Source organism: Globicephala melas, chromosome 9 (assembly GCF_963455315.2).
Source record: "Globicephala melas chromosome 9, mGloMel1.2, whole genome shotgun sequence".
Lineage (NCBI taxonomy): Eukaryota > Metazoa > Chordata > Mammalia > Artiodactyla > Delphinidae > Globicephala > Globicephala melas.
The window spans coordinates 45305175-45329759 of record NC_083322.1 but is presented as its reverse complement, the minus strand read 5'-3'; the positions used below and the strand labels follow the sequence as shown (position 1 = coordinate 45329759).

Sequence of the window (24585 nt, the reverse complement as noted above, 5' to 3'; positions counted from 1 at the left end):
TCCACAGGGCTGGAGGCAGGAGGAAGCGCTGGGAAGCAGAGGTGCTGTGTGTGAGATTAGTGTGTGTGCAAGGCGTATGTGTGCAGGGTGTGTATATGTCTGTGTGGGGTGTGTGGGGTGTGAGAGTAGTATGTGTACAGTGCGTGTAGTGTGTGTGCGTCTGGCTACTGTGAGGGGCTTCCTGAGCCATCAGCCGGGAGCTCTGGCCGCTTGGCCTGCAGGACAGACGCTGGGGGCCATGGTCTTGCTGTTCACATATCCCAGGGCTGCCAGGAGCTCCCCAGCATCAGCCTCTTGGGATCATGAAGGCCTGGCTATCCAGAGAGCCACCTGCCAGGGGTGAGGTGGGCTGCGGAGGGGACACTCTGGGTCCTGGGAGTGTTCTGATGCCCCACCCTCAGCTGGGTCAGGGGAGAGTGTGGGCCCTAAGCCTAACCCAACCCCCGTTCCCATCCCCCTTCTCTTCGTTTGAGAAGCAGCTAGTATGCTCTCTCTGGGGGCAGTGGGGAGGGCTGAGTTCCTAGTGAGCCACCAGCCTCTGGAAGTCATGGTAGAGGCAATGCTCAATGCAGAGGCATGTGGTGTTGATGGTGGACTCTGACCAACCAGATTCTGCATCTTAGATGCAAGCTCCTTTTCTCAAAGCCCCCAGTGGCCACACTGTGGCCCCATCACTCAGGCATCTCATGTTGAACTTCGGGAGGGTCTGAACACTTGGCTCTGAGCTGATGGACAGGGGCGGCCGGGCATCCTCTGCCAGGACTCAGGCACTGTGGGGCTGTCCTTGTATCAGTCGCTGTCATCTGAGGCCGTGGCTGAGTCTTCTTGCTGAGCAAAGCAGGGGGCACTGGCTGCCGTGCTCAGTATTGATGTGTGCTGTTCAAGCCTGGGCAGAATGGGCGAGCAGATCAGAAGTGGTTGTGGAATAATTCCCAAGTCTGGGCTCCATCTCCAACTCCTTCTCTCCACTGGTCGAATAAGCTGGCAAAGCCAAAGATGTTCATTCTCTTCAAGGGGGCTGGTTGGGTGGATTTGACTCAGTTCAGACCTGCAACATACCCTGGAGGTGCCCATTTTGGACAGAGCCGCTGCTGCTAATGGTAGTGGGTAGGTGGGGGAGGGGCGGGCAGGGAGGAGGAAGGAGAGACCGGTGCCCCCAGAAAGCCCACAGCGGGCCAGGGAAAGCAGAGACACAGCCATGAATAATTATCCCCAAGGCCTGGGTGATGAGCTCTCAGAGGCAGCAGACTGCAAACATGCCCATGTTCAGGGCTCTGGAGATGTTGCTTCTCAGCTCTGTGGCCTTGGCCAAGTTACTTAACTTGTTTGAGCCTTGGCCTCCGCCTTTAAAATGGGGATAATATAAACCCCATGGGGCTTTGGTGTGCATTAAACAAATTACTGACTGTCAAGAGCTGCTACATAGAAGACACGTGTTACATGGTGGCTCTTGTCAAGGACTTTAGGAGGGGTACAGTTAGGGAGCTCAGTAATGGGGGGTTCAAACCTCATTTGGGGGAGTCCCACAGCGCAGTTCAAGCCCTTCTCCTTTAGAAAATCCTCTTAGAAACCCCATGTTCTGCCTTCCGAGCTCTGCAGCCAGCAGGGCTCCCCCTCTCAGCCCTCAACACCCCTCCCGTGTACAGTGGCCCCTGAAGACACCCCTTCACCTCGCTCACCAGGCTCACTGCTCAGCAGTGCTCAGTGGATGCTGGGTGAGGAAACTGCGCATGGAAGCTGAGTCCAAGAGGATGGAAGGACTTGGTCCAAGGTAGGATGAAGGGTAAGAAGAGCAGAAAGAAATTCCAGGGGCAGGAGCTGAGCGAGCAAAGGCTCAGAGGCAGGGAAGCACAGGGCCTGCTCAAGAAGCGGCAAGCCTCTGGTTTGGGGATGCTATTAAGAGGACAGAGGGTGGGAAAGAGGCTTCTTGGATGTGAAGTCAGCGTTTACTATGTGCTAGACACAGCTCTAAACGCTTCAGGGCAGCCCATTTAATCCTCACAACAGCCTCTGAGGTGGCTGCGAATGACCCCATTTTACAGGTCAGGAAACTGAGTCCCAGAGAAGCGAAGTCACCTCCCAAGGCCACACAGTGGGTAAGGGGCTAAGGCAGGACTGTTCAGACAGTCTGGTAGGTCACAAGTTGGTCAGATACACACTGAAGAGCTGGTCCCGTGTGAGGGGGTGAAAGCCTGTGGTCTGCAGATGCTGGGAGGACCCCAGCTCCAAAAAAAGGTGAGTCAGAAGCAGCTCTCACCAGTGGAGTGGGGGCCTGTGGGCAGAGAGCTAGGTCATGGGAGAAGGGGAGGGAGACCCAGCCAGCCCGGCAGGGCCTTGCTCAAGGGAGACCAGAAGTCTGGCTTCTAGAACTGACTCTGAGCCACCTGAAGACCCCATTATCTCTCTTTTGTGGGGGACACCTTGGACTTCTGATCAGCTCTTGGCTGTCATAGGGGCAGAGAGCTGCCCCCTGCCCCAGCCCCGCCCCATGAGGCTACAGGCTGCTGGAGCTCAGGGCCCATATCTGTCTGCTTCACATCTGGGTGCCCAGTTCCCAGTCCAGAGCCTGGCATGTAGCAGGTGCTCAATAAATGTTTGTTTGGATGAGACCATGGTCCCCTCAGCCAGAGAGAGCTGCACCCCTACCCCCAATTCTGGGAACTCAGTTCTGGGCTTTTTCTGCTTGTCAGGTAGCCTTCTTTCTGAATTTTCCCTTTGAGGACGGCCCGGGTCCAGCCTCTGTGTGCCTGGAGTTGGAAGCCCTCCCTTATTATACAGGGCAAGGGAGAGGTCCTGGCAGGGGAGCCAAGACAAGAGAGCCAGCTGCTCTTCCTCCACCTTGGGCCCTGTCCAGGCAGAACCTGGGGCCCAGGCGCCAGGCGGGCCTCAAAGGTGCCACCTCCCTGGAGCCGGGGGTCTGGCCCAGCCTCGTGCTCCCTCCTGGATTGGCGACAAAGCTTCCTCTAAATTTAGCTGCTGGTCTAAGCCTGGGAGAGTTGGGACCACAGGTCCTGCAGCCAGGCTGCCAGTACTGGACAGGAACGGGGTGAGCTCCCTCCCTGCCTTCTCCCTCTCTGCCCAAGGTCAGAGAGGACTCCTCTGGAGGGGGCGGGGTTCCTCCCCAGTGTTTTCTTTCATTCACTGGTCTCACTGAGCCTGAGCTAGGAACAGAGGAAGGAGAAACTCAGGCCCTACCTGGGGGAAGGAGGAAGAGATGGGGACACTGAAGACAGGGTATGGGGAGGAGGGAAGGAGGGGCAGAAGAGAGGGAGGAAAGGGGGGGGACGGGGCGTGAGGAGGCAGATTCTGGGCCCTGAGCAGACACAGGCCAGACAGTACTGGAGCTGCGGCGGGCTGAGGCAGAGGGTGAGGGACTGGCAGTCAGATGAAGGAAGTAGGTAATTGTTTTCTGGAGTATCCGAGCAGGCTTCCTGGAAGGGGAGACTTTTTATTTTTCAGTTTTTTTTTTTTTTTTTTTCGGTATGCGGGCCTCTCACTGTCGTGGCCTCTCCCATTGTGGAGCACAGCCTCCGGACGCGCAGGCTCAACGGCCATGGCTCACGGGCCCAGCCGCTCCGCGGCATGTGGGATCTTCCTGGAACGGGGCAGGGGAGACTTTTTAGCTGCTCAGTTCTAACTTATTAGCTGCCGGGACCTTGAGTGAGGGCCCCAAGAGCCCGAAGCAGCTTTCCATAGGGCTCTCCCTACCCTGAGTGTTCCAGCAGGTCCCTCTTTCTAAGATGTCCCACTCTCCCATCTAGTCTGAATCCAGCCACCAACTTGCCTGGAGAAACTTCCAGGTCTTTCCTTGGCATGTGTTCTCTCTCATCTCTGAAAGCCCGTGGCTCCCTCTAGCCTCTGTCCCTCTTCTCTGACCTGTGCCAAGCCCTGGGTCCTGCATACAGATGTCTGAGGGAGCAAGGGGGTAGGGAAGGCAGGAGCTGGCCTGCAAGAGGTCCTACAACAGGTCACTAGGCCTAAAATTATCTCCTTAATGATCAACTCAACTAATATCCAGTTTGCCTAAAAGTCACCTCTTTCTGATTTGTTTCGGCATCTGAGTGTCTTACACTTTCGTGAAGCGAAGGGAGTGTGGAGTCAGGCTGCCTGGTTTGAATCCTGGCCCTGCTACTACCAGATGAGTGACCTTGGGCACATGACCTTGCCTTAGCTTCTTCATCTGTCAAATGGGGATATTGACGGTCTTATGCCTTAGGGTGGTTGTGAAGCTTAAAACAGGTAATGTGTGTCCGAGCTTAGAACAGTACTAAGCATGTGGTAAGTCCTGTGGTCTAAACAGAATGCTGAACAGAATGAACAAAACAAGCTTATTGGATAATATATCCCTCCCTCTGGCAGATTTGAAACGACATCTTAAAAAATTAGAATTTTCAGTAAAGTGACTTATGACTGACTGAGGAGTCCTAAAAATGCTTAAAATTAGATAAAGTAGAAAATGATAGCTAAGAGAATACGGAATAGTCCCATAATTCATAAAGGGCTGCAAATCTGAGACTTAGTAGGAATAGGGGTTTTAAATTGGCAGACAAATTGGTTTTTTAAAAAAAATACTAAAACATCAACAAAATGGCAAAAACAGAGAGACTAAATTAGCTGATTAGGTTAGAAAACACTCAGAGAGTAGCTGAACTGGGGGGAAAGAGTTATTAGATGAATCAGCTTCTGGTAAATGGCCCTTGAGTCCCCTGCCCCCAACCCTCCACAGACCCTGGGTGTGTGTGCAGGGCCCTGGCCCTGGTCTTGGGCAGAGCTGTGTAGGTTAGCGGGGGTCCAGGCTTCTGGAATTTGGGCCTTCCCTCTTTGCTGAGCCTTCTCAGGACAGACAGCCCCACCAGAAGCAAGAACCTGGGGCAAGAGACCACAGAAGCGCTGTTCTAAGGCCCTGGTGGGGAGCACCTTGTTGCTCAAAGGTCTGAGGGGTTGGACCCAGACAAGACTTCTTGGGGTCTTCACAGAGCGGGAGGCAAGGTCAGAATCAAGGGGTTTGGAATCCAGCAGCCATATTTGTTAGCCTTACCCAACCTGCATTTCCGTCTGTGAATAACTGTCCCAACCTTCCCAGTGTTTCAGTAAAGGGCGTAGCATGGCACCCGGGGCCCAGGAAGCCTGCATGATTTCAGCACCGCTTCCCAAAGCAGCTTCTCAAAGGCCTCGGAGGGCAGCTGGTAGCACCAGGGTCAAGGCTGGGCTCCTGCAGTGCGGGCTGACCCAGGGTGTCCTCCCCACGCAACCACCAGCTGGAATGTTCACAACTGCACTTTAGATCAGGCCCCTCCCCAGCTTAGCGAGCCCTGAACTCCCTGTGCCCTTGGGATAGAGATCAGATCCCACCCGGACCCACCATGCCCCCTGGAGCCTCGCACCATCTCTTCTCAGGGTTGGGAGTCTAGAGCCTTCCTCCCAGCGTGCTCTTCCCTCAGCCTCCCTCTAGGACCACCCCATCTCCGCCCCTGCCATCCTGCCCACCTCCCGCCAGACTTCCTCCCAATCCTGGCAGAGGCTCTTATACCTGCACACACTTGTTCTCAGTTCCCGTGACCAGAGTTTGTAAACACACACTTCATTCTTAGCCGTTGTTTTCTTCGGCCAGCGGCTTCCTAGGCTATCAACGTCATAGGGCAGGGGCCATGGGCTGCTGTTTTCACCCTTATGTCTTTACCATGCGTGATCCTCCTTAAATACTGGCTGAATCAAGTATTATTGAATAAATGAGAGGGCTGGAGGCCAGACCCTCCTGGATCGCCTTCCTTCCCCACCACCCGCTCCAGGTCACTTACTCTCTTTTCATAGAGAGCAGAAATCTCAGAATAGTTGGACGAGGACCCAGAAACAAATCCCATTACCATGAAGACCCAAAGCAAGGAAGCCTGTGCTTTGGGGCTAGAGAGACCACGGTCCTCTCTAGCTGGTTACATGCTGAGTAACTTTGGGTGAGTAACTAGTCTCTAGTCTTGGGCCATCCGGGGAGCTAGGGGCGGGGCCTGGGCTGACTCTACGGGGAAAGCAGACTGTTGCCTCTGAGGTTGCCAGTTCTGACGTCCCCGGGACCCAGGGTGCCCTCCCACAGACCCCTCAACCTGGCCGGGCTCTGGGGCAACAACCAGACACCCTCTCCGTCTAACCAGCTTGGGCGGTTGGCATCATGGCCCCCAGAGGGGGACGGCTGAGGGGCCACCCTGGCCCTAACACCGACTGTCTTGAAGGCACTTATCCCCAGAACAAGTGCCAGGGGGCAGAAAGAGCTCAGAGCCCAAGACATCGGGAGTGGGAGGTGGGCAGGAGGGGGTGGTAGTGAACCCACTCCACAGCCTCCACCCATCCCTGCAATGTCCTTAAAAGGACCTGGCAGGTCTAGGGGCCATCTGCCCATCGGGGCACTGACCACACCTCAGCATGGTGCCCACTCCTCTCCTCCACCTGACCAGATCCCCTGGGAGGGCGGGGCCCCTAGTGCCTTCATCTCTGCTTACTCTGTGCCAGGCATGGTGCTCAGAGCTTTACCTGTACTGTCTCAACTATTCCTCATGACAACCCTATTCAGTAAGCACCAAAATCATCCTCATTTCACCCAGGAGGAAACTGAGGCTGGGGAAATTTGAGTAGCCTGTCCAAGGTCACACACTAAGCCGCAAAGCAGGGATTTGATCAGGTCTGTCTGCAAAGCCACTTTGCCACAGACAGTGGACGCTCACTACCCATCTGTTGAATGAGTGTTGAACGAAGGAGTCCTCTGTGTACATATGGGGATGGGGCCAGGCCTCCTGACCTCCAGCCTGGCTCTGTCCCCTGCACTGCATGGGCTCTGAAACCTTTTAGTGTCGTGGCTCTTCATGAAAAGTGTGGCCTAGGACAGGTCACCCTTCCTCTCCGAGCCTCAGTTTCCCCATCTGTAAAATGGGGAGAGGGTAAGAGGTAGATTCCTCCGACATCTGTTTCTGGAAATCACCCCCTCCTAGCCTCACCCCCACTTCTTCAGCTCTTTCTGTACAGTGCCTCTCCATCTCGTCACCCTCGGCTCCTACCTGCAGACCCTGACTCTGGCCAGTGGGCACACCCACAGCTTTGAGAAACCCCTGGCAAGGCTGGTTCCCCCAAGTGGCCCCTCTGCCCCATTGCTCATTCGATACTGAGGGCTGCCTGGTTTCAGGCACTGAGACAAGCGTGGGGACCGGGCTGCAGGAGACAGGGGACAGCTTTCTGGGGGTCCCTTGTGGGGAAGGGCCAGAACTGGGATGGGGTGAGGAAGGGACTTGAGGCTCCTGCAGGGGAGATGCAGCGGGATCTATGGGGGAGGTGACAGAGTGGACAGGGGACAGGAAATTTCTGGACCCGAGGAAGGGCATGTCCTAGACACTAGGGCGTCCCCCAGAATGCTCTGCTCATCCACAAAGGCTTCCAGGTCCCATCCTAGCTGGTGTGAAGAGTTTCAGCTCCCCTCCACTTGCCCCCTCATCCAGGCAGGACATCTCCATCCCATCACCGGACACAGGGATCCCCAACCCCATCCTGGCGACCAAGCCCTAAGACCTCCTCCATTCAACTCCTAACAGGGCTAAGTGAAACCGAGCCCAGTAACTGAGCAGTGAGACCCCCTACCGCCTCGCAGTCAGGAGAGCACGGAGCGCCCCGACCCTGCGAACAGATGCCGCCCCACCCCGCGCCTCCCCGCCCGCCACCCGCCACCACTCCCTGCACTTACTCTGAGCAGCGGCGGCAGGAGGCAGAGCAGGCAGAGCAGCGGGTGCGGGGCGTGGAGAAGGCGCGGGGGCCCCGCGGGACCCCCCATGCCCTCAGCGGCTGCGGACCCGAGCGCACCTCAGAGCACAGCAGTCCCGCCCTCCCCCGCCCCAGGCTAGAGCTGTGTGGGCCCCTCCCTCCCCAGCGCGCCAGGCGGCCAAGGTATGGCCCTAGGCACGGGAAGGGGGAGTATTCCCCCCCCCCCCCCCCCGCCTCCACGCTCCGCAGTGACACCGCCCCACGGCCCGCCCCCTCCAGGTTATTTATAGCGGTGCTGGGCGGAAGCTTCTGCCCAGGCAGCCGGAGAGACCAGACTGTGCTTCCAGTCTGCAGAGAAGGGGTTAATGCCTTTTACCAGCCTGCCCCCTTTGCCAGGGCTGTAGCTGCCCACGCTGGGGAGAGAGGAATTGAGAAAGGGAGGCGAGGGTCTTTGTGGTTTTGGCCAGAGCACAGAGTGGGCTGGGCGGTTCTCATCCCCACCAGGCTTCCCAGCCCTGCCGGCATCTTCTAATTGTCTGGGGAGCTTCTACCACGCACCACTGCCCACTGGGACAATCGGAATTTGAACGTGGAGGCCAGATTAAATAATAGTTCTGTGTCAGTGTTCAACTTCTCGATTTTGATAAGTGCCCTATCCATAGGTAAGAAAATTCTTGTTCTTAGGGAGTAATATTTAGGGCTAAAGGGATACCATATCTCTAACTTATTTTCAAAGGGTTCAGAAATACACACACACATGCACACACAAATACACAAATAGAGAGAAAGAGAACAATAAAACGAGGTAAAATGTAAATAATTGGTAAATGTGGGCAAAGAGTCTGTGGGTAAACTTTGGATCATTCTTCCAACTTTTCTGTAAATTTGAAATAAAATGCTAAAAAAATATATTCAACAGCAACAACAACAACAAAGGAACAACGACAACAAATGCAGCAATGCCAGACCCCCACCCAGAGCTTCTGATGATACGGGCTGGGGCAGGGCCCAGGCATTGATACGTTTTAGTAAATTTCACAGGGATCCTGATATCAGGCAGGGCTGAGCAGTGCTGGTCTCAGATGGGGACAGGTCCAGCCTAGGGCTGGGTCAGGGTTCAGGAGGTGAGGATTCTGGGAACCACTGAAGAAGGCTGTGGAACTGTTCTAACAGGTGGGCCTGGTGCACAGCGTTTAAAAGCTTAAGCAGCAATCCCAATGTTATTAGGATCTGAGGGGAAAGCATTTGAGGAATGTGATTAGTGAGGCACTGAGCTTTTCCTGGAGGGTGCAGATGAGGTGGGTACAGCCCAAGTTCAAGAGACTTAGACACTCTGTTTCCTCTGGTCTCTGCCTGGGATACTTTTCTGTCCCTCAGGTCTTCTCCTCCACCTGCTTCCTTCAGGCAGCCCTTCCTGACTGTACCAGCTCCCACACTGGCCTGCCCTGAAATCTCAGGGCCTACATCTGAGCCCCTGGATTCTCCTCTATGTGGACTGTTCTCTTATGGCCCCGTGGATGAGGCTGGCCTCCACGCACCTCGGTTGGGAGGCAGGGGAGGTACTTCTTTTTATTTGTTCTTCCCTTTCTCCTCTGTTGCACAGAGCCTAGCTCCAATGGTGCAGGGGCATTTTTATGGGGAGATCAAAGGAAGAGTTGACCAGATCTCCCCATTCATCTGAAGGTGACAGGGTAGAAACCCCCGAGACAGGATATAGCTTTACTGGACCCAGTCAGATGGGCTTGATCAGAGAGGGCTCCTGGTAGGAGATAACCACTCAGTCGGACTTTGATTGAAGGGTGGGTAGCCTCAGAGCTGATGAGTCATCATGAGGTTCAACAGTTGTTTACAGCACGTGTTACTGGAGCATCTCCATCACAATGGGTGCTGTAAAGCAGAGAGCAGAGGCTCCGACCTTGAGGCCAGCCTCATTGGCTGTGAAGAGAGCGCCAGCAGAGGGAAGGGGTGTGGACCCTGTGAGATCTGGGCCTGAATAACTGTGATGGGAGCTGTCGGATAGTACAAGGTGTGGGACAGCTCAGGGAGTAGGGTGGGGGGGGACTCTGGGGGAAAGGCACTACAGGAGCTCCTTGAATGATTTAAACAGATGGAGAAGAGAGAGATCTTTCCTCCAGATGGAGGAGTTGGGGAGAACAGGAGCAAGGAGCTGGGCAAGCACAGCTGGCTGGGCTGTCTAGCTGGGGTGGGGACAGTGTAGGGTCAGGCAGTGAAGGACAGGCTGTAAGGAAGCTAGATCTGCTCTAGTTCTAGGAGGGTCTACAGAGCAGGCACATGGGTGCTCAGTCTTGATTCCTCCCTGGTAGGACATTCTGTGTGCACTTCCCTGGCTTTCCTTGTGTTTCCAAACGGTGCCCTCCTCCAACCTGGAAAGTTCATAGGAGGGCATCTCTTGGACAACTAGAGCTGCATTTTGCACCAAGGTAGGGATTGATCCCCAGGAACCCAGGGGTTTCCATCTTCCAACCCCCAAGGGTATGCTTTGCCATTGACTGGCTAGCGCTCCTTTTCCTGGAGGTGAACCAACTCCAGATGTAATTAACTTGGGGCTCCCAGGCATCTCACTGCTGCGGGTCTTCTTTCCCTTTTCTGTCCTGCTTTGCCCCCTCTCTTACCAGTCTCTCCCGGGAGCACCTCCCTTATGAGTGCTGTGTGGGAATTCTCATCTCACCTCTGGGAATCTAAGGGAGCCTAGAAGGTTAGGAGAGTCTGGACTTGGCCCTCCTAAATATAATGGGTTAAAAACAAACAGCAACGACCATAAGAAACATACAAAAACTTTTGAGCCCCTAAACTGTCCTCTGGACAACTTTTCTCTGCTTTCAGAGACTGCTGGTGGCAGAAGAAACCCTGCCGGCAGCTATGATGTGGACAAGGCTAATACAAATTGTCATTTATAAGCTCTCTCTTCCTAAGGGCAGACTGGAGCAGAGGAGCCTTTTTATTTATGAAAATGCCTCTATGGCCCTTGTTGGTTATGAAAGGCAAACTGAGGATAGTCTAGAAGGGAGATGGGTGGTTTGCTTTGTAAAGTAAAGCAGTGGAAATTCTGGATTTAGCCTAGTTTGGCATCTAAGTCAGTGAAGGGGTAGAAGGGCTGGGATCTGGGCTGAGGGTTGTCCCAGGGACTTGGAGAGAAAGGGGGGACGAAAAGGCTGCTGGGTCTGAGGAGGGATGGGCTGGAGGGCCTTCCCAGAGGTGTGAATAGTCAGTGAACATTAGCGATGGGGCTGTCATTATTCTCCGCTACCCCCCATCTTCAGAAATAGTCCATCCTGCATGACAGCCTGTGTCAGTGGCGCTTGGGGAATGAGGATGGGTGCCTGTGCGTGGATAGGGCTGGAGAGGGGTCAGCAGCTGCAGGAGGGAAGGGTGCTCCACATTGTTTCGTCCAGAATTGTCCTGTCCTTCTGAGCAATGCTCCATCCTCTGCTCCGGTGTTTCTCAACATTTTTTCTTTTTACATTATCATCCCTGCACCCAAAAGGAGGCCCTTTTTATATTTTTTTCCTAATTGCCCTCCCCACTATGAAATTCTAATACCATAGACGTATTGTATATCTATTTATGTACTGTGGTTCTTTGGAGGGCCATAAACCCTTATAATATCCAAGATTGTTTTGCCTTCCAAGTACCACTTTTTGCCTTCTTGGGGGCAAGATTCTCCTCCCTCCCTGCCCCAACCCTCCCCAGTGCACGTGATTGGATTGGCCTATGAAATCAACCAGGCTGGACAAAGGAGAGGGCTTCACCCTACTGAGCACAGTTGGTTGGTACAGGAGTGGATGGCTGACCTGAACTGACTCAATCAGAGTCCTTCCCTGGGATTTTTAAACTTTGCGACGAAGAGAAAGACTATTCCTCTTTTGGAGAAACTGACAGATGCAAAGCACAGCCGTTGACTTGGCTGTTGACTGTTGTCTGGGGAAAGCCAAGCTGAAGGAAAGGGGAGCAGAGAAAAGAGGAGGGGAGAGGGTCCTGGTAGCCTTTGAGGCTCTGATTCCAGTCCAGCCAGAAACCCACTTTGCCTCTGCCCCCAGAAAGGGACTCTCAATAAATCTTCACCGATGCCTGAGCTAAGTTGAAGTGTATCGCTGTTGCTTACCACCCAAGGAATTCTGATCAACACAGAAGGATCAAGAATTGAACAGGAGTAGAATTTAGAGTAAAAGGTGACCAGGAAAGTGGAAGACACCCCACGTCTGGGAACCAGAACTGTTGGGGAGAGCCCGACTTTCCGCAAGTCTAATGGGCTGGAACAGTCAGGTCATTGTGTGTGGTTATGAAAGGAAAGGGTGACTTTGGAGGACTGGGGTTCTTAGGGACACAGGTTGCATGTGTCTCTGAGTGGAAGAGGGACAGGGTTGGATCTGCAGTCTAGAATGCTTGCTTGGGCGGCAGGGTGTTCTTGCGTTAGAGCCACAGGTCTGAAGTTAAGGAGAAAGCAGAGTGGCTGGTGCAGCAGCGCGGGCAAGAGATAAGATGGCATCTCAGTCCAGAGTCTGAGGGAAAGGCAGGGGCTGCACCACGCAGGGGGCATTGGCCATACTCCCTGTCCCGCCTGGCAGGGCCATCACATGGACCCCATCTCTCATTTGGGACTGAGACGGCTCAGACCCATTGCCACAGCAGATGAGGGGGAATGCCCCCCTTTATGGCCAGATGACATCTTGTCCCCCAGGTTTATGATGCTATCTCCTTATTTTAGCTGTGGTCACACCCATTTAGCCCCAGACTGCAAAGTATGCTTTTGCGATGCAATTTCAGAACACAATTTTATAGCATTGCTGAAAGAATAGGCATTGATTTTGCTCATTTTGATTTTTTCTGTTGGTTCTGTGGGATATTACTCTGACCTCTCTTCCTCTTTCTCTCTCTCTTTTGTTTCTTTCCTCCCAAATTCTGGTTCAGGGTAGTCAGATCCAAGTATGAGTTATGAGCAGCTCTGTTGTCACTCGTCTCCAAAGAAAAACAAGTCATCATGTTTGATGAATAGGGATTAAGTCAGCTCTGGCACAGTTTTTACCTGCTCATCAAGGAGCCCTGAACTTTGCGCGTGGAGAACAGCTGTGGGGCTTGGATTTTCCCGAAGAGCTCGGGCTCCGGTGCTGAGTGGCACTTGGGGCCTGGCTCCTGGTCGTTGTGTCTGTGGTTTCACAGCTGCCCCCTGTCTCCTGTGTAGGCTCCTCCCAGGGGCAGGTGCCACGGGCTGAGCTGGGCAGAAACCCACAGAAGGGATCCCAAGGGTGGTGCTGGCCGGGATGCCGCTGTCCCCTGGGAAGGGATCTGGTCTATGGTGTCCGTCCTGCTCCAGTGCCTCCTGGATGACACATCTCTCTCTACCTTTTCTCCTCAGTTGCTGTACCTGTCAAGTGAAATAATAACACCTACCATGGAGGGTCATTGTGAGGACTGGAGGAGAACACCACTTCCTGGAAGTGCGAGGGAGTATTAATCATTGTCACTTTGTTTCTTCCCATTCAAAGTCAACAAACATTGAGGACTCACTATGTACAAGATCCTGTGCCTGGCGTGACTGTGGGTGCCTAGCACGGAGTAGGTTCCTAACAAATGTTTGTCAAATGGACAAAGGAATGGGGATGACCACGGGAGGCTTGGAGTAAGAGGCTTGGACAGAGGGATTTGAGAAGGCCCTGACACAAGGGGCAGACTCTGAATGTTTCCACCCAAGTCTGCGTTTCCTGGACTCCTGTAAGAGCACTAGGCAGGAAGGCAGAGGACAGTCGGTACAAATTCAATCGTTATTGAGCACCTATCAAGTGCAGGGTGCAGGGAGAGAAGACACAGCGGCTGTCCCAGCATGGTGGCAGGGACAGACCAGTAATCAGACAAGGGCTGTGAGGGCCAGTGAGTGTGGAGTCACCAATACCACCCAGCCCCTGGGATGGCAGAGGATGAGCAAAGCTCACCTGCGTGATGGTAGAGGTGTGGAGGCCAGTGGAGGGGAGGTCAAGGTGAGGGAGGGTCTCCCAGAGTGAGTGAGAAAGAGACAGGCTCGGGGACCGCCGGGAGGCTGTCGGCGTGGAATCAGCCATGGATGGGCATGGAGACCACTGAGGTGAGGCTGATCAGTGGCCAGAGCCCCGGGCGGGGGCATGTAGGCTGGGTAAGGCAGGCACTGGCGGAACTGGTGACATGGTCACATCGGCACTGTAGAAAGAACAGAGTGGACAATGGCTTGGCTGGGACATGCTCCAAAGGCAGGAGACAAGTCGGGTGGCTCTAAGGATAGGAAGGGGTGGTGGCCTGAGCTCTGGTCCTGCTGCTGCTCCGCAGAGAACATCGGAGCTGGAAGGAACCTTAACAGTCACTCAGTCCCCATCCCCACTTTACAGGTGACAGCAGGCCCAGTGAGGGCCCTGCAGGAAGGCTGCCCCTCGGAAGGCTGCCCCTTGACTGTACCACCGGCCCGTCCCCTCTCTGCCTCTGCCTGCAGAGTGAGATGAGCCCACATCACAGGTCCCTTCCTCTTCTCCTGGGCCAGGCTGCTTCTGCTGCGGGGTAACTTGTGGGTCGGTCCCCCAGAGGGCAGGAGCCCGAGACATAGCTTAATAAAAGGTGGGTGGTCTATGAGGTTGATGGGGCCTGGATTCAGCCCTTTGCTGCCAAAAGTCAGGCCCAGCGGCTGGGCAGCTTGGGAGTATCTGACTGAACTTGCCCCAAGCCTGCACTGGGAGGAAGGGTCCAGTCCTTCTGCGTGACTTACCAGCTGTCTGCCCTTGGCCAAAGCTTCACCCTCTGAGCCTCCGATCTCATCTGTCAAGTGAGGATAAGGCTGTCTCTGTGGTTGGGGTGCCTTACATTACCCCCAGGTCATGGAGGAATCTGGAGAAGTTCAGATTCCCAGGGGGCTCGTCTCCCTGTCGGGGTCCCTGGTCTCTGGCCGCTCTCCACACTGGGGGTTGATGGCCTTCCGGGCAGACACTCTGATAACTTCCTGGCCCAGTGGGGGGTGGCAGTTCTGCTTTGCTCCCTCGGCCAGAGCCAGCCGATCAGTGATGTGGGGTAAAATCCACTTCCTTCCACCCTGATGTCCTTTTCGCCATCGTCCTCAGCTGTGCCTGGAACAAGACAAGGCCCTGAAAGCGACAGATTAGGGGACGTGGAGGTTATGACCGCTAAAGACTTGCACCTGCTAATTCACCCCCTTTCACCTTCCCAAGATATACAGAAAATCATCAGCAGTGCCAAAGGCTAGACATAAGCCAGAAACAAGGAGACATTTAATCCAAGCTCTAAGAAAGTCCTGAAACAGGACGCTGGTCCCTGCTTTGCTGCCAATATGCCTGTGTCCCAACTGTGGGAGGGCTGCTCTCACCTCGGCCTCTCCCACCCTTAGCGCTTTCCATGTGACAACAGCTGTCCTTTGAGATTTAGCTCAAGTTGCTGTAAGCACATTATCCCGCATCCCAGGGGAGGTTCAGTGACCTCTCGGGGCGGTCATGTATTCCAGGGAGCTCATGTTCTCATGGTCATCTCTGGTCAGAGTCCCAGCTTTTGCTGGCCTCTTGTCCTGCCCTTGTCTCTTCTGTCTGGCTTGCACAGACCCACACATGCATTTCCCCTGAGCCCCTGACCACAGAGCAGGGTGCGGCTATCCCTGCTATGTGGAAGCTCGGCGCTGAGATCCTTCTTCCTCCTGCTGAGCCAAGACCCTTCTGCTCCTGCTGGCTGTGCGTGGATCTGCCGCCTTGAACCTCACCCCTGCCAGGCGCCAGCCCCACTAGCCCCTGCCTGGGGACAGAGGCTATGCAGGGCCCAGCGAATTGTCTGCTGGGTAATAGGGAGGGAGAACAGTCCTCGTTAGAGGCCCCGCAGCAGGGTGCTTCTGGGTGTGTGTAGTGGGACAGCGTCTGTTGGGGATGAGTTTGCCCAGAGGCCACCACAGAGGTGGGTTCGAGACCGTTCAAATGATCGCCAGAGTGGCGCATTCAGACCACTCTTTCCCTCCAGCCTCAGGCCTGCTGTGACCCCCCCCCCCCACCGGGTCTCAGAGCTGCCCTGCCATTTGGCTTTGCCTGTGTTCGTCACAGGTTTCTAGACAAACGGAAGCAGTAGGCTATGTATACGTAAAAAGAGATTCATTTTAAGGAACTGGCTCATGCAGGTGTGGGAGGGCGGCAAGGCTGGAGTCCATAGGTGAGCTGGCAGTCGGAAATTCAGGTGAGAGTTTGTATAGCAGCCTTGAGTCTGAAATCTGCAGGGCAGGGCAGGCAGGCTGGAAATTCAGGCGGGGTCTCCACGTGGGAGTCTTGAGGCCGAATTCCTTCATCTTTGGGGAAACGTCAACTTCACCTGATTGGACGAGGGCCACGCACGCTAGGAAGGTAATCTGCTTTACTCAAAGCCTACTGGTTTAAATGATTTAAAATCTAAAAAAACACCTTCATAGCAACATCTCAATGGGTGTTTGAGCGAGCAACCGGGTACCATAGCTTAGCCAAGTTGACACATACCATTAACCATGGCACTGCCCTATACCTGTCTATTTTGTGGGCCTGGATGCCTGAACCCCAAGTGTGGGCTTGATTTTGAGTTTTTCCGGGAGTCTCCTAGCTCACACGTAAACACCCAATGCTACCAGTTGGGCTACAAGGAGGGGTGCCCAACTCCTTCTAGCGGGTATCACAGAAGCTTGGGCATCTAATATGTCTGTATGAGAGGACAGAACCATTTGTTAGACACAGATAACTCTGGGTCACAGACAACTCACAGCTAATCACGGGTCAATGATTTCTTACTTTTTTCTTTGTGCTTTTCGGTATTTTCCAAAATTGTACAAGGGTCTGTATTCCGTTTTAATATTAAGAAAAGATGCATTTTAAAATGTAGGAATTAGTTATGGCTTGTTCTGGGGGTTGAGAAGGGGTTTCCCTCAGCCCCGCAGGTTGGGTGGGTGAGTCTGGGCATTTAAGGAAGGCAGCTGTGGAGGAGACCACAGGGATCCTGACCCCTAGGCCTGAGCCTACCCCATTGCACTGAACAGGCTCATGGTTTGCGGATCTAGTTGAAGACTTGGGGGCCGAAGGCTGCAGGGAGAGTGAGGACCCTGGGTTAATTCAGGGCCTGGAGTCTGGGGTACCTTGTTGCCCCCCACATAGAAGCTCCTAGGGAGTGGGGAGTGGGGATACTGTGAGAGCTGCTTTTGGGTCAGGTGGGGACAAAATGCAGGAATCAAACCCCAGCCAGGATTTGTAGTCTTGGCAGGAGTCAGAGAAGAGGTCAGCCCCTCTAGGACTGCTGGAGGCCATGCTCTGTAGACAGCTTGCAGGTGAGCTGTGACCAGCGTTTCACCCCAGATTGTCTTCTCAGCAACCTTGACCCCTGTGGTACGACTTAGTCCTTCCCCAATCCCTTCTGTGGGCCCAGCCCTGTGTCAGCCTTCCTCAGGGAGGATGGGAAGAGGTGACCCAGGCTGATCCAAGGGGATGAGTCGGGGGTGGGAAGAGAAGCAGAGGAAAAATCCAGCCCCCATTCTCGGTAGGCTGACTCCTCCACAGTCAAGGAACAGCCCAGGCTGGGGTAGAGGAGGCTGCGAGCATGTTGAGGAGGGGTGGGGGCCATGGGCGCTGGAACAGTCTGGGAAGGAGAGTGATGGGATACACTTAGACGGTGGAGGGAAGAAGGAAAAGAAAGTCATTCCTGTTGCGTTGTGTTCAGGGAAGGTCATCACACTATTCTTATAAGGAAGCATATTTCATGAGGAAGTGAAATCCCACACTGGAACCCTTGACTTCTGCGTTTCCAAATAGTGGGCTTTGTGAGTTACCAAGAATTGTAATAATAACAGCTGATGCATACGTATTTTGAACATAACGTAAATACCATCAAAGGTGGTCCCAAATATTGATTCGAATCCGTTTACATATACAGTATGGACTTAGAGAATCCTCACAGAACCTTACTGTCGTCTGTGCTTTAGGGATGAAGAAACTGAAGCACAGAGAGATTAATTAACGGGCCCGTGATCACAGAGCCAATAAGTGGTGACCCCGGGAGTCGAACCCAAGCAATGTGGGTCAGGAGGCCATGCTCTTAGCCGCCATGCTAAGGTGTCTTTCTTCAGGAAGGGCCACCTAAGGTCTACAGGTTTTTAGAAATACCTCTCCTGTTTTCCCGGGGTTTCCTGTGAGGTGAGAACCTCAGCTCTCCCTGTACACAGCCCTCCCACTGAATTTCAGAGCCCACCTGGGCATCAACCATCTGGCCCCCTGGCTGATCTTACCAGGAGGCGTTTTGTAAAGGGAAATTGGAATCTCACTAGAAAGCTTTTTCCTTCCTTAAGGATAGTACTCTCAAACTGAGCATTGGAGCCATTGATTCGGTGATAACAGGAGGTATTTGTGCTGAGAGCTGCATCTCCTGGCACGACCTGCTAATGTTCTCTTTGGTATATGGAATATTGACAAAGGAAAGTCAACTTGTCCTGCATTTCCCTTGGCTGCTTGGGAAGAAGGAGAAATTGGTTTTTGAACATAACGTAAATACCATCACAGGTGGCCCCAAATATTGATTCTGTGCAGGGTCTTATATGCTCATAGCAGGGGCTCAATGGACATTGATTAAAGCCAGACTGCCTCCTGCATTCCACTTGTGTGACCGTGGGTGAGTTACTTCAATTCTCTGGGTCACAATTCCCTTTGTAAAGTGGAGCTCAGAACAGTACCTGTTATAGTTCCTAACTCCTCCGATGGCTTTGAAGACGACATTGGTTAATCAAGGTGGAGAGGTGACTTCAGTGCCTGGACTGTGGTACACTCTCAATGGGTCTAGCTGCTGCGACAGGCTTTACGTGGGACAGTGAGTAGAAAATGTGGTCAGGATGGAGGAAGTCACCCTGGTGATCCAGACCAGAAGTGACATTGATCTTTTACAAAGGTTTGTGTTATGATGAAAGTCTAGTGATAATTGGCAAATTAATATACAAAACTAGAGAGCTTTGCAGGGGACTTTAGAGAACATCTAGTTGAACATCTAGTTTGATTTCCCTCCTTGTAGATGAGGAAACGGAGGCCCAGTGAGCGGAGGGGTGTGCTCGGGCACTCGCAGTGAGGCCCTGTCAAAGATGGGACTTATGTCCCTCTGCGTGGGAGGCTGTACTGCTTCTCCAGATTCACTTGTCTGTCCATGACTGTGAACTGATCAGAGGTTTGAATGTCCGAGAATCAACAGATTGCCTTTGGGAAAAGGCAAACACAAGTTAGCAAGTTCAGCACTGTGGTAGTGCCAGGATTCACCTAGGGAGGGACAGCAGCCATCGGTTTAATAAGACCTATTAACTCATGTGACTAGTTAACCAGGGAATTCTTTCCCAGAGGATCTCACCATGATTTCTGTCCTGGCCATTGACGTCTGAACCTATGGGGCGATATGCATTTTCTAGATCATTGGAAACACAGTGCTGACATTGCAGGGTCCAGAGATGCCTTTCTGTTCAGTTCATAGGGAGGGAAAATGACACCCAGAGAAATCTTATTTGTCTCTTAGCTAGTTGGTGATAGATTGAAAACCAGAACCCAGAATCACTGACCTCCCAACCAGGAATCCGACTGCAAGAAAACCGTGCTTCTCAGCAAGCCTCCTCTTACTGGTTTTCCCAGTAGCAATGCTTTAAAAAGTATTTCAGAACATCCCCCAGCTCTGGCCCTTATTAAAGATGGAGTCTGTAGACATAGGAAAGAGGATTTAATGCTCACCCAGATTTGAGAATTGTAGACGCACGGTAAGGGAGGGAGATGATTCTCCAGAGGAAGGTAGAGTTAGGCTCTTGGGCATCTTTGGCTGTGACTGGCCCTGAGAGTTAGTTAGAGGGTCCATCCTAGGGCTGCTCAAAGTGGTGGGGGGTATCCGTGGATGCTGTCAGTTTGTAAACTTTTGGCTACTGGCCTGCAGTGAATATAGAAATTGAGAGTAAGCGTGTGGAAACTTATGGCAGTTAGCAGAGTAGTTTTATGCCTGCTGAATCTAATCATAAAAATGTGAACATATATTTTGTGTCTCTTTATGGTTTATTTCATTTTTTCTAGAAGTCTATTTTTACTGTACAGCCTTTGGGGCACCCTCCTCCAGGCTGCTTCCCTTGACCATCCTGGGCCCAGTGATCTCCCCACTCCTGTGCTCTCCCTGAGTCTGAGCCTCACACTCCTGCCCTGGCTCTCTCCTCAGCTTTGTTTCTTCTCACTTGCACCCATGGGTATTCATAAACACTAATTTAAAAAATTATGTTTCATAACATAAGAAACACCCAAATATATTATCATTATTAAAAATAAAAATAAGGGCTTCCCTGGTGGCACAGTGGTTGAGAGTCTGCCTGCCGATGCAGGGGACGCGGGTTCGTGCCCCGGTCCGGGAAGATCCCACATGCTGCAGAGCGGCTGGGCCCGTGAGGCATGGCCGCTGAGCCTGCGCGTCCGGAGCCTGTGCTCCACAACGGGAGAGGCCACAACAGTGAGAGGACTGCGTACCGCAAAAAAATAAATAAATAAATACATAAATAAATAAATACATAAATAAATAAATAAAAATAAGAGAGACAGACAGCCCCCTTGGCCCTCTCAGAACCATCAACCTCCCCAGAGAACACGTTTTATCAGTTTCCTGAGTTCATTTTCACACCTTAAATTTTGCATTTATGCTTGAAATTTTGTACTTCTAGTTCTTCTGAGGGTGTTTACACAAATGTCATACTGTGCAGATGCACTTTCACTGAACAATATGTCTTAGAGACCTTTCAGTATCAGCACTTACGTGCTATGTGTCACTTATGTATGTCGTCTATGTATATCATCTATGCTATGGCGCGAATATGGCATGAAATACCATCCGTGGTAATGGTGGCCTTGTGTACCAGAGCGGGGTACAGTGCCCTTGTTAACGGAAGTGTGCTACGTTTCCAGAGTTTCACTGTTATTCTACATGCAGAGAACACTTTTGCACGTGCCTCTTTGTGTAACATGTGCGAGTATTTCCCTGGGATACAAACTCTGACGTGGGATTGCTGAATTGGAAGATACAGACAATTTGTATTTTAATAGATGCTGTTAAATTGTCCTCCAAATTGCTGGCTTCCCAGCACCTGAGACCCCCAATATGTCCTATTCGTGTCTAGAGCAGTTATTATCAGTCTTCATTTTGCCAATCTGATAAACAGGAAGGTGAATCTCATTCTTGCTTTAATTTGCATTTCTCTGATTACTCACGAGGCTAAGCATATTTTCTTATGGTTATTAGCCATTTGTAGAGGAAACGCTCACTGAATGAACTAGGGGCGGAATAAAGATACTGTGAAAGGAGGAGAAGGGTAACTCAGCTTGGGGCAGATTTGCTCTATGAAGTCCAGGTCACCAGGCTGGTCCAGGAGGGATGCTCACAGGACCTGGCTGGGGTGTAGGGTGAGGATGGCATTTCTGACACTTAGAACAATAGAGTCACACAGTCAAAGACCAGACTGGGACCTGAAACCGAGGCCTCCTCAGCTCATGGGATCCCACCCTAATTGGTGTCCCTCATTAAAGGATCTGTCACTGTCTGGCTCAGGAACCTGACAGATGTGGGTAGGGAGGATTGTAGTCTTTTGGCTACAATTCGTTTGTTATCCATTGTTGCAAACTACCCCAAACGTGATGGTTAAGACAACAGCAATCTTGGTTTGCTCATGCTTCTGCAATTTGGGGAGGGCTCAATGGGGACAGCTCAGTTGTCAATGACCAGATCCATGAGTCGTCTGCTGGGCCTAGATCATTCAAGGAGGCTTCTTCATTCACATAGCTGGGCCAAGATGGCTGGACCAGTTGGGGCCTGGGTGGGCATCGTGCTGCATGGCCTTTGCAAGTGGCTTCGCTGAGCCTTCCTGACAGCATGGTGATTTCAGGGAAGTGACAGTTTTACCTGGTCATTGGCTCCCCTCAGGATGCACGAGTGAAAGCTGCCATGTCTTCTTAATGCTCAGATCTGGAAGCCCCGGAATGTCATTGATGCCTCATCCACTGGCTAAGTCACAGTCTCAGGGCCAGGGGAGGGGAAGTAGATCTCACTAACGTGGAAGAGTGGCACGGGCCTATTGCAAATGAGCATGTGAGTTGAGAGAGATTGTTGTAGCTTTTGGAAACACCATCTATTATACAATTAAAATCCTCTCAACAGATTGAGAAAAAAGAGGAGAATTTATAAGGATATGGAGCGTCTCAGTGAAGCGCAGGCCAGGAAATGCAGCAGAGGAAAGGTTTGGCTTGGGAAAACCCATCAATAACTCAGACTGCATCCCCCTCACTTCCCTGGAGGCACCAAGGCCTCCTGTGCACACCAGTTTTCTCTGCTTCTGTGCTCATGGGCTCTATGACACTGCCTCAGGATAGTGCCCTCAGCCCCCAAGTCCTCAACTTCCCTAGGTTTTTGTGAATCCCAGTTCCAAGCCCCAGAGAGTCCGACTGGTCCAGCTCAGGGCAGCTTTTCTCCCAAATGTGGAAAATGAGGCTCAGAGACGCCAAGGTATTGCCTCGCGCCAGAGAGCGGCGGGGTCGGGTTCCTAGCCCTCGAGCCTCCATCTGATCCAGAGCCAAGGCTCACTCCAGGCTGTCCCTGAGCGCGGCCCCCCTCCCCCCTCCCCCCAAGCACCTGTCAAGCTCAGACCTCGGGAGCTGACAGCCTCCTCTGGTCCCCGCTCGGAAGGGGCGACATCCTGCCACGCAGGGTGGGTAGGGGGCCACTTAGAGGTGTGATTCATCTAGAGTGAAGGGCTTCAGTCACCCCAGCGGGCTTTCTGCCTTCCCACTCTAGCTGCAGCGTGGGCTGGGACTGCAGAGTTTCCGAGGCGAGGTGCAGAAGGGGGCAGGCAGTAACGCTCACTTCGGAGGCCCCTCGGTGAAGGCAATCCATCTTTCTGGCAGCTCTGATGAGAAGGCTTGTTATATCTCCCTGGGGTGCAGCTGCCTGGCTGGGATGAGACACCCCAGGGCTGCTTCTGACCTCACACCTTCCCCTACAGTCTATCAAAAACCTGGTCTGTGGTCCCACGTCACCTGTACCACTTTCTCGGCCCTACCCAGGGGCTGGTCTGCTCTAGGTTTCCAGACCCTTCTTCTTCTGTGCAGGTCCTTAGCTGATGTCAACCCATAGCCTGGAATATCCCCTTCCCCCATTTCTACCTAAGTGTATCCTCTCCACCCTCCACGGCTTGCAGCAAAGTTCACCTCCTCCACAACGCCTTGGTCAGGTTCTCATGAGAACTGTTTCTACCTCCCTTTGGACATTCTCTCCTTTCAGCTTGGATCACTGGGATCCTGGACACAGGCAGCAAGGCCTGGAGCATCCTCATAACATATCATTTATTCATTCAACTATTTACCGAGTGCCTATTCTGTGTCGGGCACAGTTGTAGCACTGGGGAACAGATGAGATGAAAGTCGCTGCCTCTGCGGACCCGAGATTCTTCTGTGGGAGGCCAGCAACAAAAAAGATGATTGAGTCACGTGCGCGGTGAGTCACATAGAGTAGGTGCTATGGGGTGAGATGAAGCAGGGGAGGGAGTGTAGAGTGCCAGGGATGGGACAGGATGGGGTGGGGGTCGCCTTCTAAGCTGGGCACGTCACTCACCAGTTGTGTGAGTTTCAGCCAATTTCTTGATTTCAATCCACCAACTTTCAGTTGCCTTGACTATAAAACCAGAACAATGGCACCTAGCTCAAGTAGAAAGTCACAGATAATGGAAAGTCAGTGCCTGGTGCATAGTAGGTGCTTCCTAACTGAGCTGTTACTACTACCACCATCATCGCCTTCCAACAAGGACTTGAAAGCAAAGTTTGCCCAAATAATCCTCCCTGGGTGGGTAGTGGGGAACAACTGCATCTGATCAGACTCCAGCTCCCTGAAAGGGGCACAGAGTTCTAGAGGGTTCTGTCGCTTTAAGAGGATGAAAAGGGGGATAAATCTGCCTCTGCAGCCCCCCAGCTCAGAACACTTAAACGGACTCCCTTTCATGATTTCAGGCAGTCCTCAGCGTGCCCCTGCCGCTCTGCCTGGGAGTTCAGTTTCTAGGAAGAGTTGATTGATTGGGTGTCAGTAATTGGTTTCGGCTGCTGGATAGGGGAGGTCACAGGTTCTGGGGGGTGGAGCGCTCTGCAAGCGGGATGCGTAGCAAGGTGGCTGGAGCCCTCAGCTGGGAGGGAGGCGTGGGTCCTCTTTCCTGTGTGTGTGTGTGTGTGTGTGTGTGTGTGTGTGTGTGTGTATGTGAGAGAGAGAGAGAGAGAGAGAGAGAGAGAGAGAGTTCCCACTTCTCCTCCCTGGGCCTCTGCCAGGACAAAATGGGGTGTTTCCACAAGGTGGGCCATCACGTGGAGAGCCCGCAGGTGAGGTGGGACACATCCTTCTGGTAGGCAGAACTTGGCCTTCTAGGCTCCAAGAGTCCCCCTGGCTTCCTCCACCTACAAGGCCTCTTGACCATGGGGTAGCCAGCAATTGGGCCAGAGCCCCTGCCATTGGCAGGCCTGGGGCCCAGACCTTTGGGTCCTGCTCTGAGGTGGGGGCCCGGACCCCATGGTCTCTCTCAGGCCCACCTGGTGCCAGGACTCGAGTTAATACTCACCAAAAGAGCCCCTTCTCCCTGCGGAGAATTGCTGCCGAGGGGGATAAATTTAGGACTCCAGATGGTCTCTCAACCACGCAGAAGCAGGGCTCAGCCTGGAGTCTGTTGATGTTTTCTGGTTACGTAATGGAATTCTACCTTGAATTTGCATAGCCCTTTTTCTTTTCTTTTTGAAGCTCTGTCCCATCAACCCATTCAATGCCGGCACCCCTTCGCACAGTGCATCA

The 24585-nt window shown here is 52.9% G+C and overlaps 1 protein-coding gene across 8 annotated transcripts in view; it reads right to left on the bottom strand.

Moving 5' to 3' along the window:
* Positions 1–7874, bottom strand: part of CRHR2 (corticotropin releasing hormone receptor 2) — a 44707-nt gene extending 36833 nt beyond the window's left edge. For all 8 annotated transcript variants that reach the window (XM_030857462.2, XM_060305462.1, XM_060305463.1 and 5 more), the window contains exon 1: positions 7721–7874. In XM_030857462.2, the coding sequence (XP_030713322.1) occupies positions 7721–7807 (87 nt within the window). In that variant the 5' untranslated portion in view covers positions 7808–7874. The remainder of the gene's footprint in view (positions 1–7720) is intronic.
* Positions 7875–24585: the final 16711 nt, after the last annotated feature.